General features: G+C 35.0%; 1 protein-coding gene across 5 annotated transcripts in view; it reads right to left on the bottom strand.

Annotated features, from left to right (window-relative positions):
• Window positions 1–15,185, bottom strand: part of LOC113043692 (alpha-mannosidase 2x-like) — a 29,380-nt gene that overhangs the window by 9,514 nt on the left and 4,681 nt on the right. For all 5 annotated transcript variants that reach the window (XM_026203219.1, XM_026203220.1, XM_026203218.1 and 2 more), the window contains 11 exons: window positions 13,416–13,673; window positions 10,920–11,064; window positions 8,311–8,482; window positions 6,846–6,973; window positions 6,553–6,726; window positions 5,255–5,441; window positions 4,219–4,396; window positions 3,712–3,914; window positions 1,354–1,536; window positions 1,072–1,186; window positions 24–91 (listed from right to left, as the gene is read on the bottom strand). In XM_026203219.1, coding sequence (XP_026059004.1) covers window positions 24–91; window positions 1,072–1,186; window positions 1,354–1,536; window positions 3,712–3,914; window positions 4,219–4,396; window positions 5,255–5,441; window positions 6,553–6,726; window positions 6,846–6,973; window positions 8,311–8,482; window positions 10,920–11,064; window positions 13,416–13,673 — 1,811 coding nt within the window. The remainder of the gene's footprint in view (window positions 1–23; window positions 92–1,071; window positions 1,187–1,353; window positions 1,537–3,711; window positions 3,915–4,218; window positions 4,397–5,254; window positions 5,442–6,552; window positions 6,727–6,845; window positions 6,974–8,310; window positions 8,483–10,919; window positions 11,065–13,415; window positions 13,674–15,185) is intronic.

Below are 15,185 nucleotides of genomic sequence, written 5' to 3'. Positions count from 1 at the left end.
GATCTACAGAAGACACATCTTACCTGGGAGAAGATTCCAGCTCGATAAGAGTACGCTGCGGGAGAGAGTCTTGTGTGGCGCGTCTGTCGTCCTGCAGTCACATGAACAGAGATCAAAGGTCAGACTCTTTTTCACCAAAATCTTAGATAATGTTGGTCACATTGGATTATAACCTACTGACTTTGCTCGCATGGTCAAAACTGGCCAGCCTTACAAAATCTCATATGCATTGCTCATTGTTATACAAAACCAGTCATAAGCAGCACAAGCCATAGCCAACAATACATTGTATGGGTCAAAATGATCGATTTAGGTAAGGTAAGGACTGTTTCTTAAAGATATCTTGTAAATTTCCTACCGTAAATATATAAAAACATAATTTTTTATTAGTAATATGCATTGCTACATTGTAAAAAATGAAAGTTTTTGTTTTTTTTTGTAGATGAGAAAACTAAAAAATCTGCTGAAGTTGGCTGCCTTAAACTTTAACGTTTTCTCAACTTTTGATTTTTTACAATGCAAGAACTTAATTTGCACAACTTAAAGGTCAATATTCTCAATATTTAGATTTGTTTGTTTTTTTGCATCCTCAGATTCCAAATCAAATAGTAGCATCTCAGCCAAATGGAATGCTTATTAATTCAGTTTTCAGATGATATAATCTCCTACATGACTGGTTTTGTGGTCCAGGGTCACACATTATTATTATCAAATATTGGTTTCAATATTTTTGTCAGCTTCTTGTTTTAATGAACAGGTTTTGTATTGAATCCGATTAATCACAGGCCTCATTTATCTACGCTTATGCACCTGTAATTGCCCAAATTATTGAGAATTATTATGAATCAGTTCCTAAGAGAGATACAAAACCTGTAATAATTTTAATTATGTTGACAAAAAGACCAAAGATTCAAGATTTGGTCATTATTTCACATAATGAGAGATTTGCAAGCAATTTGTAAAGGGATAGTTCACCCAAAACGACGTTCCCAAATGTTTTTGACTGGGAACGCCAAATAAGGTCAATGATTTTCAGCTCAGCACAAGGGTTAAACACAAGCTGTTCCTCACCGTCTCTAAGAAAGGCTCCGTCTGGAAGAAGCGATAAATGTCTTTATTCTTTATTACCAGGAAGTGTGCAGCATTAATGATCACTCGTTTCAGACCGGCCAGAGAACGTAATAGCCTGGGGGGGGGGGAGAAACGAATCAAGAACCGCTTACAAATCGAAACTCTAAAAATGCTAAAAATGGTCCATTAAAGATGATATTTCAGTAATAACACCCTGAGAGACTTCCTTGGATCTCCAGATCAGTTCATGCGGATCAAATCTGCAAGCTCTGATTCAGAGACCTGTTTCCGTAGTCGATGACCACAGCCTCTTTGGCGGTGCCCGTGATGGCATCGTGGTGCTGGAACAGCCCTATGTTGCGCCTGGCATCGGTGAGGAGGGAGTAATCTGAGACGGGATAACGTCCTTCCAGTCCCGCACGCCGGGCGTGAGCCACCGCCAGGCTGTACAGAATCTCTGCCCCTCTACAGCAAACACAAAACCATAGAGTCTTAAATCAAACCGTTCATGATGCCGAACGAACAGCGAGAAACGAATGATAATAGAATTAAAGACTAAGTAATGACAGTAATTACGCAATGCCTCGTGCTTAATTCAGGAGATAAACTTGTCACCCACGTGGAGAATAACTATTTTAATTTTTCCCCATTAATTAATGCCGCAGAGAACAGGCCTTTATTTAAAGCATAATTGAATCTCTGGCAAATAAAGCCCGACACTTTCCAAAGTTGCTAAGATAATGGATTAAATTCAGATACCTCGACGGCAGTTTGTCAGTGTAAATTCAAACGTGTTGGCAATTAAAACTGAAAAAGCTTCCACAAAACCTTGTTAGCATACTACTGACTGAAAGCTACTTGTTGAATTGTTAACAATGTGTTAAATAACAGCTTTATGTAAATATACTCTTCCATCCCAGCTTAATTTGCAGAGATGTTTATAAATGAACAATCTGTAGTTGATTTTGGTGAAAAGTGCAAACACTTTATTCACGGACTCAAATTAAAATCACATTTTAATGAAATGCTGGCCAATAATGATAAATAATTTATAGCTTTTTGTAATTTATAATGATAAATATTTATAGTGATACATATTTCAAGTTATAGCAATAAATGGCTGGTATATAAAATGTATTATTTTATAAATAAACATGAATGTAATTAAAATTAATATTTTATAATTACATTATTAAAAAATAAAACATAAAAAATTTAAATTTAAATTTAAATGATACAAAAAATATTTAATTTAGGCATCATGGCATTGAAATGTACAGTAATGACAAATGAATATTAATTGGTCATGTAAAAATATGTAAATGAGCATAAATAATTAAATATCAACAGATATTAAAGAATAAAAATCAGCTACAAACTATAATGGTACTGATGCAAGGTGCATCTTAACAGTTCGAGATATTATTAGGCATTCATTGGATGTTTCACTACCTACGTTTCCATTACCGTTTTAATACACATTTAGAAGTATCGCATCTGAAACAAGTCAAGGAAATGCCAAATTTCGAATTCGCAAAAAAAGTTTTTAACCCTTGCTTGAGGTGGTTTTTGTCTTGAGCGACAAATGGTTAATGTGAATAATGGGAGATGAAAATGTATTTTCAGGATAAAGTCCTCCATGCACATCAAAAACATCATGTGACTTTACGCGACGACATAATCTGTCTAACCAGCGGACCGATTTGTTGCACAGCATCTGAAATGTTATAGTAATTCTGAAAGGCCTGAGCAAAGTCGTCAGAGTATTTCTGTATTATTGCCTCCCAGAATCGTTACACGACTGCCTTCCCGAACAGAACGCATCCACGGAAACAGTGACCATTTTCATTGTGTTTTGTCTGATCGCTCTTAGGGGCCGTTTACACAACGACGTTTTCAGGCAAAAACTGAAAACTTTTTATGCGATGTGCCTGTTAATTTCATGACAATGGCATTTTGGTGACTGAACAAGCATATTTGCAAGTTTTAGAAAATGCCATTTTCGTTTTAGTTAACACCCAAAAAGGGAATCTATGAAAACCGTGACGCGATGCTTGGTAAGTGTTAAGTATGTAGACATGCACAGCACATGTTGATTCTAAAGGTTAAGTGTGAACAAACATGGAATGGTTGTTACGGTTAAGAGTTTGTAAACACTTCTTCAGCAAAGTGTGGATTTACTTCACCAATATTACAACCAACAGCAGAGACACATCATATACACACGGCAGCAGGTGCTGTTTACTAACAAGGTGACAGCGCCAACTACTGGCCTGGAATACGTGACACAGCGTTTTGGGGCGTTTTCGCATACATGTGTAAACACAAATCGTTTTGAAAACTTAGGCGTGTATGTGTGAAATTTAAAAAAAAATGCAAGGGAAAAACGTTTCAGTTTTTGATTACATCGTTGTGTAAACGTAGCATGAGGCACAAGTCATTTATAATATATGAAAGTAATTATATTCAGTGACTTCTCCCACTTTTTTTTTCTTCTTGATATTAATGCCAGTTTACCAGGAAGTGACGATGCTTATTTAGAAAGTGATGGTGCTTATTTGTTAATGTTTTATGCAACATTCCAATTATGCGCACAAGTTAAATTTGCAACTTTGCATGGAGACCCAGCCTCTGACTAACCGTAGGTGAGATTCTAACACACGGTCCAGGTTTTTGTAGAAGGGACGTGAGGTGTAGTATCCACTCCAGTAATGGTCCTCTCTATCCGCATAAGCGAAGAAGTCCCCGCTCAGCACAGGGTAATCGGGGGGTCTCGTCCCCGGAGGGACCCCTTTAGCCTTGTACACTGCATTAAAGTAATCTGTAAGCGTCGCAAACTGGGCCTGAGAACACAGAGATCTACTTTCAGGGCAATTCAAATTCATTTCACATTTTTTCCGAAATCCAAAACATCCGTGCTCTTTTCTTCCCTCACAAACAAGTTAAATTATTCATTCAAATTATTCCTAGTTGTACATCAGAAGCTGAGCTGAAGGAGCTGTGTTTGTTTAAAAAAAAAACAAGATTTCTGACATTGCAAAAATAGATTTAGATCTATTAAACCTCTTCCTGACAAACCTACAGACAATTATTGTAGTTTTCTATTTATTTACAGGTTAGAGCCTCTATGTTTTTCAGAAGGCATACCTTTACATGCATTTCTGGGTGAGAGTTCATGTAATCGAACAGTTTCTGGTAGTTGAAGTACTGCTGGTCCCACTCTAAAGCTTTGTCGTAGCGGAAGTCATCCCCAAGAGGAACCAGCAACACTTTGCTACGAAACAGCTTGGATTTTTTACGGTACTGATCAAGCAGAACGCCAGCCCTGAAATAGAAAATGTCAAATGTGAAGTAAATCCCTGGATTGGTTTTTATTAAGTCTGGCAATCGATTAAAAACAAGTTTTTAAGCAATGAATAGACAAAAAGTGGTGCATATACACACTACCTGTTTCTTTTACTTAAAAGGAATTTTACTGTGCAAGGACACACAGACTGATCAAAACAGACATTTATTGATGTAAAAAAATACTGTAGTTTTGAACTTTCTATTCATCAAAGATCTGAAAGATTCACTTAAAAAAAAAAAAAAATAGAAGTTATTTTTTAATAATATTTCACAATACAGCAGGTTTTAATCATTCCTGTAATAATTTTATATAATTAATACAATTATATAAAATAAGATTTTACAATTAGCACTTTTTTTTTTTTTTAAATGTATTAACAATATATTTTTTTTGTTATTTTAATTGTAAATAAATTACTTTTTTTTTTTTTTTTTTAATTCATATCTTAAATGATACTTAAATGCTCAAGGTTTCATCCGAGCAGATCAATCTCTACTCATAGGAAAGTAAGAAAACACGTTTGAACATTTTGAAGGAAATGACTCATTATTCAAGTAAACCTGAAAGACCTCTGGAGCCTAATGACAGATGCAAACTAATTGCTACAAGCTTGTAATATCCAGGTTTTCTTCTGCAGATCAAGAGAGCATTGGATTTGGGTTCGAGCCCAGTTCAGACGCGACTCGTATAAATACAGCTGGTGCCAGCTGGGTGATGGACAAATGAATTTTGTTGGCTAACACAGGAAATTAACCTACATTCATTCTTTGGCTAAACTCCCTGGAATCCAATTATTTCCCAGGTTTCAGAAAACAATCAGTCCTCGGGCCTCACCTCTCAGATATGTTGGCATCTGTGATGGCTCGGGGCGGCACCTTCCACGGGCAGTTGACTCGACTGCCCGGCAGTCTCTTGAAATCAAACTGGCAGCAGATCTTGGGGTCTGGGCCGCACGTGTGAGGCACGTCGTAGCTGTAAAATGGCATCATGTGACAGAACATGTCTGTGCCCGATTCAATATCTGGAAATAAAGAAATTAAACTTTTATGTGTAAGTCTCCAAGAATGCTTGGCAAGCCTCCTTGGCAAAGCTTTAAAAAACTTTTGCCAAGGGTTTGTGCTTTTCGAAACCTTCATTTAAAGCCTTTCCAACATGTAAAGAATAATTATAAACACTATATTCTGGTCTATTATAGTTATTTAATAAAACAATGTTTTGTCATGATGCTAGGTTATTGTTGTTTATTTTTGACTAGTTGCGAGAGTGCTTCCTAATGTGTTTCAGAAGTTGTTTGTACAGTTTTAGAGTGTTAATATGCAGTTATATGTATATATGTTATATGTATATGTTATATGTAGAAGTCAAAAGTAAACATGCCCTTCATTACATGGTTCAGTGAGACTCTTAAGGGATCTTATCATTGCCGACCGAGAGAAAATCATAAGTTTTATCACTAAGAAACGTAACAAAACCCTCAGTTTGACAAATCATTCATATCTAAAACATAAAAGTGCCAGATGATCAAGCACCACTAATAAGCAATACTGCAATTGTTAACCAAAACTAAAACTATTAAACAATTGGTTTTGTTATTGCAATCAAAAAAATAAAATAAAATTAATTAAATAAATAATAAATATGTACACACACGCGTTGTTATTATTAAATAACTTGTACTAAGATCATTAAAAAATAATTTACATTAATTGAAATAAAATTGAAGTAAAGTAAAATACAAATATTAGATTAAACTACTAAAATTACTAAAACTGGAATTAAAATAATTCTAAAATATCAGGCCAAAAATATAACCTTAATTTACAACAAAAAAGATCAAATGTTGCTTTGGCAACTTACTTAAAATACATTTAAATACTAAAATTATTAAACCTAAAACAAAAATACATTTAAAACATTAAATAAAAAGTTAACCTTAAATAACAAACAAAAATAATGGTTAACTTAATATGATTTTGAAGTAAAGTACTAAAAATAAAATATAAATTAAGCTGAATAGAAATAGAAAAAAATAAAAATGACACACACAAAAAATACAATTGTAATAAAGATGATTTTAAATTAACAAATATATTTATTTAAATGCTTGTTTTTGTTTTTTTGTAGTCATTCACCCCAGGCCTGCCTCCACATGAACTCAAGGCTCCGTGTGGCAGCAAAGTGCTTCTTGATGGAGTAATGGACCCTCTGGATCAGCATGCTGCTTATGTTCGCCTGTTTCAGTAGGTAAGGCATCGTGGCGCTGTGCCCGAACGGATCAACGGCCCAGCCTGAGCGAGGAATCACACCTGCAGTAACACACCCATTAAACTTACAAACCACTTTAAAAATTAAACCCACATCGCCTACATCTAGAACAAATGCGCTAAAAGATAAGCAATCCACACCATCCATAAAACAATCTTACCCAGATTTTTCTCTAGCCACTGATGGCCTTCAATCAGCTGATCGATCATGGCGAAATAGTGAGCGTTGGCCTCATCCGTCATGACCCAGCCTCCCGTCACCATCTCAAGCTGTCCGCTAAGGATCAGCCTGGAAGAAAATTGGATTTAGAAAGGATTCTTCAAATTAAAAGCACTGATCACAAGATGAGGTTAAATCCACGACATTAGATCAGGGTTTATGAGGAGCGTCTAGACTAATTAACCTTCAGCGGATTACTGAGTTAAGATGAACCGATCAAGAGTGGGCATGAGGGACTGAATCCAAACACAAGAGACAGAATGAGGGCACAGAACCGCCAACATTACAGAGACCCGAAGGGAACATTTTCCAAGTGATTTCCACAGCGGCTCAGTCAGGAATTGCCTGGATTGTGAACTGGATGGGATATGATTACATTTAAAATATCTCTTTACTATTTTAATATATTTGAAAAATGTAATTTATTCCTGTGATGCAAAGCTGAATTTTCAGCATCATTACTTAACATGTTTCATCAGAAATCCTTCTAATATGCTGATTTGCTGCTCAAGAAACATTTCTTGTTATTTTCAATATTTTAAACAGTTCAATATATTTATGGAAACTGTGATACATTTTGGTTTTCAATATTCTTTGATTTATAAATTCAAAAGAAAAGCATTTATTTGAAATATGAAACTTTATGTCATTATAAACGTGTAATAGTGTAACTCTTAATTTAATGCAACCTTGCTGAATAAAAATATTAAGTTATTTTAAAGTGAAATTTTCTTTCAAGGGCAGAGCCAGCTTTGATTATGAAGATTATGAAACTTATTATTCATAAGATTATGAAGAGAAACTAATAAAGTTTGATTTTTGAATTAGTTTAAATATACTATTTTAAGATCATACTATTTTTAAACTTCACATTTTATTCAAAGGGATAGTTCACCCAAAAATTCCTCATCCTCATATCATCCTCATATCATACCAAACCCATTAGACCTTCATTCATCTTCAGAAAACAGATATTTTTTATAAAACCCAAGAGCTCTCAGACCCTGCATAGACAGCAAACATAGTAAGGACATTGATAAAATAGTCCATGTGACATCAGTGGTTCAGCCTTAATTTTCTGAAGCTACAACAGAAAAACTAAAATAACTTAATTACATTTATTTCCTTCCATGTCAGTCTTCGATGCACGTTCACATAACATTACAGCTGAAGCACTGATGTCACATAGACTACACTAACATAGTTCGGACTTCCTTTCTGGGCCTTAAATGTATTAGTTGCACTGCTGTCTATGGAGGGTCAGAAGCTCTAGGATTTCATAAAAAACATCTTAATTTGTGTTCTGAAGATGAATAGAAGGGTTTGGAATGACATGAGTGGGAGTAATTAATGACAGAATTTTTATTTTTGGGTGAACTATCCCTTTAGCACAAAACGTTACTCACTTGCGCATTGCCTCTTGTTTATGGACATCTGTGGTTTCCCACCACTTGGCGAAGAACGAGATTTCCGACCAAATGAATTTCCTGCGAGGATCTTCGGCCAGTTTCACCACCATGTTGTTGAAGATATGCTGGGTTTGGTCATTGTAGTACTTGTCAAATGTTTTGATCCATCCTGTCACAAAAAGAAAATTGAAGGTACAAAGTCACAGTTAAAACCATCCGAGGACAGCAAACGGATCAGATCTAGTTCTGCCAGCACAGAAGGAAGTGTGTGCTAAAAACAAATGCTCTTTTAATAAAACACTGAACTGTTTCTTAGAAGCACAGCCATTTGGCCGCAATTGGTTCCTTGAAGATCAACCTGTTCAAAATAACACTGTCTGTTCATTATTCAGAGTCTGGACTGTTCAAATGTCTTTCTGTCAAGCTGTTGCTCCAGCGCTGACCCTCAGAATGACAGAAAGACATTTTGAGTCGCAGTAGACTGACTGAAACATATAGGGAACATGTTCAGTATTACACAATCTGCATTAAATGCGCAGCACCACAAAGACCAGTGACACAGTACTGACCCCAATAAAACAACAGAGAATCGGTTCACTGACCTTAAAGAATTAGATTCTTCATTCTTTTTTATAACGCTGTAATAAATGGCAACTTCAGGGGTTCACGAGCAGATTTGGAAACGTATCTGTCGTGTGGGTGATGCTGAAACTCATTGTGTTTCTCTTAAGGTGCTTCACAAATTGTGCCAACGCTGCAAAATGCAAGCCCAGTAACTGACCCACTTTACCTGCACCACTCTTTTGGATACGCATTGCTAGGTGCTAGACTGAGGATGCTGCTTCAACAATCAAAAATGAAAAATCATTTCAAAAATCAATACATCCACTTAAAGACGGAGGGTGAAAACATTCTAGTAGAGATTGAAACTTTATACGATTTTTAAATGCTTGATGTGAAATGTGTTCAAAAAGATGAACAGGACCATAAAAATATCAAAAGCAGCCAATGCTCCAATTAGAATATTTACAGAATATAATTTTTTTTTTTTTTTACTTTTATTTATGATAAAACACATTATATTGATCAAAAGTGACAGTAAAGACATGTTATGCTAAAAATGATTTCTATTTCAAATAAATGCTTTGGTTTATTTATTCTATTCATCAAGGAATCCTGAGGAAATCATGATTTCCTCAAAAATATTAAGCAGCACAACTGTGTTCAACATTGATAATAAGAAGAAATGTTTCTTGAGCTACAAATGAGCATATTAGAATTCATTCTTAAGTGATCATGTGACACTAGGGGTTATACGACTACTGATTTCTTCTAGTTGATTTTTATTTTAAAAACTCGTGGTTCATGCTACTGTAAATGACAAGACATTGAATATTTCTTATCAATAAACGCTTATTAATTCATAGTCTTATGCAACAATTACATGTGTAAATTGTCAAACCTTTATAATTATGGCATTACATATTTCAACTTTCATGTAACTATCAAATTTCATGTAGTCATGTAGCGACCTACAGTGCATTAATGCTTACATTTTTTATCTAACACGTGTTCCCTGGGAATCGAACCCACAACCTTTTATGCTGCTAATGTAATGCTCTACCACTGAGCCACAGGAACACTAATCAAATAAATGCAGCCTTGAAAATATGATTAATATCAAATTAATATTAAATACAAATCATAGGAGTAGTTTAAATTAATGTGACAAATTTGTGTATTATTAAATAATACTATTATTTTGATTAATAGTATAATTAATAGTAGTAATAATACATTTAATATACTACATCTTATTGAATTTTAAATAAAAAAAAGATTTTTACATTTTATTTACCAATTTATTATAAATATCAACAAGTCTATGTCTATTTCTAATAACATTCTGATGTTGATAATATTAGTTCCTATTGGAGCTATATTGAAGGGAATGCTCTTGTGAGGAAGAGACTGAATGTGTTTTTTAATAAAGATTTCTGAATTATATTCCTCTTTTTGTAACCAGCATTATTATTAATATTTACCCACATCCACCTCAGCTGTTGGCTAAGATCAAAAATAAGTCTTCAAACCTCTCATTCTCTACCTCTGAAAGTAGGTTTGCATTATCAAAATAACAAGTCGAAAGGTCACCTACAGGAAGTGATTATGGGCTCATTCTCTTTAGTGATTAGTGATCGGAGCATCGCTTTAAACGGATCCGAACAACTTGTGTACTTCTGAAGTCATGAATTTGTTTATTCAATGAAAATCAACTTCATTGGGCTGATAACCGGAGATCTAGGGCAGATTTAAACATTATTAGTGAATTAGTGAATATTTTATGATCCTTTTATGGTGGTTTTGTGTTTTGTCAGTTCCAGTTACATGACTAATTGAAAACACAAAACACAACTTACACTCGAGACTGCAGATTTAATGTATTATGCATGTAGCATGAAATCTGATAGCAGAACAACTACTTGACATACAGTATAAGCACAGCTTTTGTGTTTATTACTCTTTCAAACTAATCTGGGTTAAAGTGAATCATTCCCAACACTGAAAGAGTAAACTCAGGCCAGGGCTTCGGTTTCAATGCTTACCTGGATCGTTGTGCGAATGAGGGACCACAAACACTTGCAGGGGCTCGTCGTCCCACTCGTTGGGCTCGTAGGTGATCTCAAAGCCTTGCTTCCAAACACCTCCATCCACATTATCGAAGCTCAGCAAGGAGTATACATCCAGCATCTGTGGCCAAGAAAACAATTCAGAGATGGTCTCGAATGTTATTGCATGAGCTCATCTGGATCAGTCTTGATCCGCTTCACAATTCCCAAAAATCTTTACAAAAACCTCCACTTGGGGACACAAAAATGTGATAAAGATGTTACATTACAAGTGAGTCGTAGATGATGGCAAATGTCATTTCAATCTGATCTAAAAATAGGCAAAAACAATTAAACATCAAATTTCAGCAGCTGAAATCCATAATGGCCAATTCCAATTTAAGAATAACCAATTAAAATAAGATTAAAGATAAAGTAATTGTAAAAATGCTGATAAATAACGTGCATTACTAGGAGAAAATTACGTAAATGGTGATGGCAAATGTAATCTGAATTTAAATCTAATCTAAAATAGGAAGAAACAATTAAACAACTAATAACCGCTGATATTACTTTGGTTTTTGACCACTGAAAATGTGTACAATTTAACCATTTACTCCTGGAGCCAAATTTACATCCCAGTATATCTGGAACTGAACCATACAGGGCCTTAAATATGAAGATGCCAAAAGGAAAGTTTCTTAAGACCCAGTCTCTTAAAGGGCATTATGATATCTTTGATACTTCTTGAGTTACAGACATCCAAACTTGGAAGAAAAAACTGGAAAAGTGCCTTTTCCCATTATTGAATGCTCACCATTGGCATGTAATGTAAACAAAGACTGCTAAAGTTAACAATTTTACTAACAGACCAAAATAACAATGATGCGGTCATCTTTCTGAAGTCATTTTTACTCTCTGGTTAAACTCAGGTGAAAATGTTCAATTTGATCCCCCTCTACAAAATAGTGGATTATTGGATTAGTGGGACATTTAATATTTTGGTTTTCATCACTATACATGTTTATCTTTCTTCAAAACAGATACTGATATAATCATATATTCGAGCCAGCGACCTCTGAATGTGTTGACATTAAAATTAAAAATTAAACTAAAATTTAATTTATGCATTTAGCAGACACTTTTATCCAAAGCGACTTACGGTGCATTCAGGCTATCAATTTTTTCCTATCATGTGTCCCCGGGGAATCGAACCCCCAACCTTGCGCTAGCTTGCTTGCTAACACAATGCGTCACCAGTTGAGCCACAGGAACACTAAAAAAAGTTACATTAAAAAAAGTAACTGTAAAAGTTGGAGACTCTGGAAAAACTGTGTGATTATTGATGGAATTCTTGGCAAGGATAGCCACGAAACACAAACAGAGCACCGCAGCTGTAACCACAACTAGTGAATCCCAAAGCCACACTGCAATCCTCTCCCAGAGAACACGGCATTAAACTCAAGCAGGGTTTGTACAGAAACTGCGAAATTAAATTCCAGGACTTTCAAGGTCTTTTCAAGCACTACTTTTTTTTTGTTTTCAAGGACTAAAATCAGAGGTCACAATATTGTTAACTTTTAAATTCTAATAAATTAATAAACAAAAAAAAAACTGTACAAATAAAGTGCAAAACATGCAAAGCATACAATGGCTGTGGCAACTTGAAAAGATACTATGGCAAAGTTATCGCTTTCCTTATTCAAAGTGATTTTTTTATGAATATATGATTGACATAAAGAGTAAAACTTCATCATACAATAGGAAAATTATATCATGCTATATCATGCTTGTAGACACTAGGGGTGTGACAATACACTTAGCTCACGAAATGAGACAAAATCCAGATGCTTGGTAAACTAGAATGAGACAATATTTTAATACTATTTTTAGGAAATTTTCAATGACAAACTATTTGTCTTTTAATCACAAAAAGCAAATGCAAAGGAAAAGTTTGTGGACCAAGCTGCTGATATGGAGACGCGCTCCAAGCTTGAAAATGATAACAGTGCAACACAAAGCGCCTTAGACTTTATTTGTGTTCCCAAATGAAACTCAAACAGACAGCACTTGCATTAAAAGGGCGAACAATATAATGCAAGCACTATCAAAAGTTTCACCACAAAATCAACTTTTTACTGATATCGCGAGACCACTTTTCACCTCAAGGAGTAATAACGCGAGATCTCGTGTGCTGCTTAAAGCCAGGAGAAACGGCTCTGTATTTATATCAGACGCACTGCATCGTTAATTTCGCAAAAAAACAAGAGACTGTTTTTATCGAAAACTTAAATGAACACTAATTTTGTACATACTCCCTTTTTAAACATTCAAGTACTTTTGAAGTACTTTTTCATAAATATGGCTGCTTTTAAAGGTTTTCGAGGACTTCAATTTCAAAAAGTCAAAGTCAAGTACTTCAACACCTTGTACAAACCCTGCTCAAGTCATTCCACACACTTCAGCCCACTGAGATGCCGTTTTGATTCTCACCTGCAGGTCTGTTTGGCTCCTGTGGCCCAGTGCGAACTGGCAATCCAGTGGCTTGATGGAGAGGAAGGTGGGCCTGCCATCAAAGGGCAGCACCCAGGAGCCATTGGCGCTACGGAAAGGGAGGTGACCGCTGGGAGAGATGGCCCCCGTGTCGGTGAGCTCCAGCACAGAGTCTTTGATGTGGCTGATGATCTGATGGTTCTCCTCCAGGAGCTGCTCCAGCTGCTCAATGCGGTTCTGCAACACCGAAATCTGGCTCTGAAAAAACCAGGGGGATGGAGGTGTAAACTATCTACAACATCACATGACTGACCTGAGCGCTCTAGAGAGGGTGGGGCGACACACCGAGGCACACAGGACTGGCATTGGCTGAACTGCGACACAGTCTCACTAACAAACTGGATTTTTACTTCATTAAGTAGCAAATCTGAGTGGGGATGTACCAATATTATGTTTATGGTTATGGCCAGAAACGAACAAATGGATGATCTTCTACTATTTTTTTTAAATTAGGGTGGTGCAATTAATCGAAATCGTCATAAAAATCGCGATTTGAGCGTGTGTTATTTTGAGACCTACAATGAACTCTATGACCATCGCATGGCAAAAAAGAAGGAAATAAAACATCCCTGGACAGGGGATTTATTAATTTTTTTGCCATATGTCTAGTTTTGATAAAGCACTCATTGTTTTTTTGGAAATATGTTTCAAATTTATACTGAATGCATTTATGACTGTAAAGCATGTCTATGAGTGTCAAAATCTTGATTGAAATCGAAATCGCAAAATTGATCAAAGAAATCGCGAGTTTTTTTTTTTGTCCATATCGCACAGCCTTAGTTTAAATACACCCCAAAAATAAATTGCATATTGAAATGAACAATTTTAAATTTTGCGAGTGAATTTAGCCATCACAACATATAAAATTATTTAAAAATTTTAATTAAGTGTAAATAAATACATTCTGTAATGCTCATTGTACAATATCTTAATCTCGTAAAAATGAATATCTATTTTTTCATACTGTATGTTATAATGTTAGGTTGCTTACAATTACTTGCAAAAATGTAAATGGTTAATTTTAATATGTGATTTTTTATTATTATTAAGACAAAATAGTATAAAATCATCCAGTTATCAATTTTCGGAAATAAAGTTTATATTGGTAGCCTACATTTCTACTCAGAATTGCTATTCACATATTCCTTATATACAAGTATGTACATTATATACAAGTAATACACATAAAACAAGTAAAAAAAAAAAAAAAAAAAAAAAAAAATTATATTTATATATATATATAATAGGTTTAATAGGAAATAGGTTTTCAAAAGACCTATCTAATAGTCCTTAGAAACGTGTCAGATCCTTTCTTTAAAGTAAATTCACAGGATTTATGTCTTTTTTATTCTGCTATTTTATCATCCCCCAGGCGGATCACAAGGCTGATGGCTTAGAAAGGTAATAGCACACCTCTCCCCAACACGCCGCATGATTTGAGGCAATATTCAGATCCGTAGTACAAAGGGTGAGGGATGAGTTACATGTAAAAACGTACTACTTAGGATTGGGACTTTCTTCAAATCCCTTGCCTTATTACTAAATATTAAATATTACTAATATCAAGTGTCACAGAAGCTTTAAGTGTTCGCCGGTGCAAAGCTCAATGACAATCAAACTGAAAAATGATTTATTTTCTTTTTATTTTCTGAGGCTTATGATATGAAGCACATAAAACATGTTAATACATTTGTCCACCAACACCAACAC

The sequence above is a fragment of the Carassius auratus genome, chromosome 25 (genome assembly GCF_003368295.1).
Source record: "Carassius auratus strain Wakin chromosome 25, ASM336829v1, whole genome shotgun sequence".
NCBI classification, from domain to species: Eukaryota; Metazoa; Chordata; class Actinopteri; order Cypriniformes; family Cyprinidae; genus Carassius; species Carassius auratus.
This window is presented reverse-complemented; position numbering and strand designations above follow the sequence as displayed.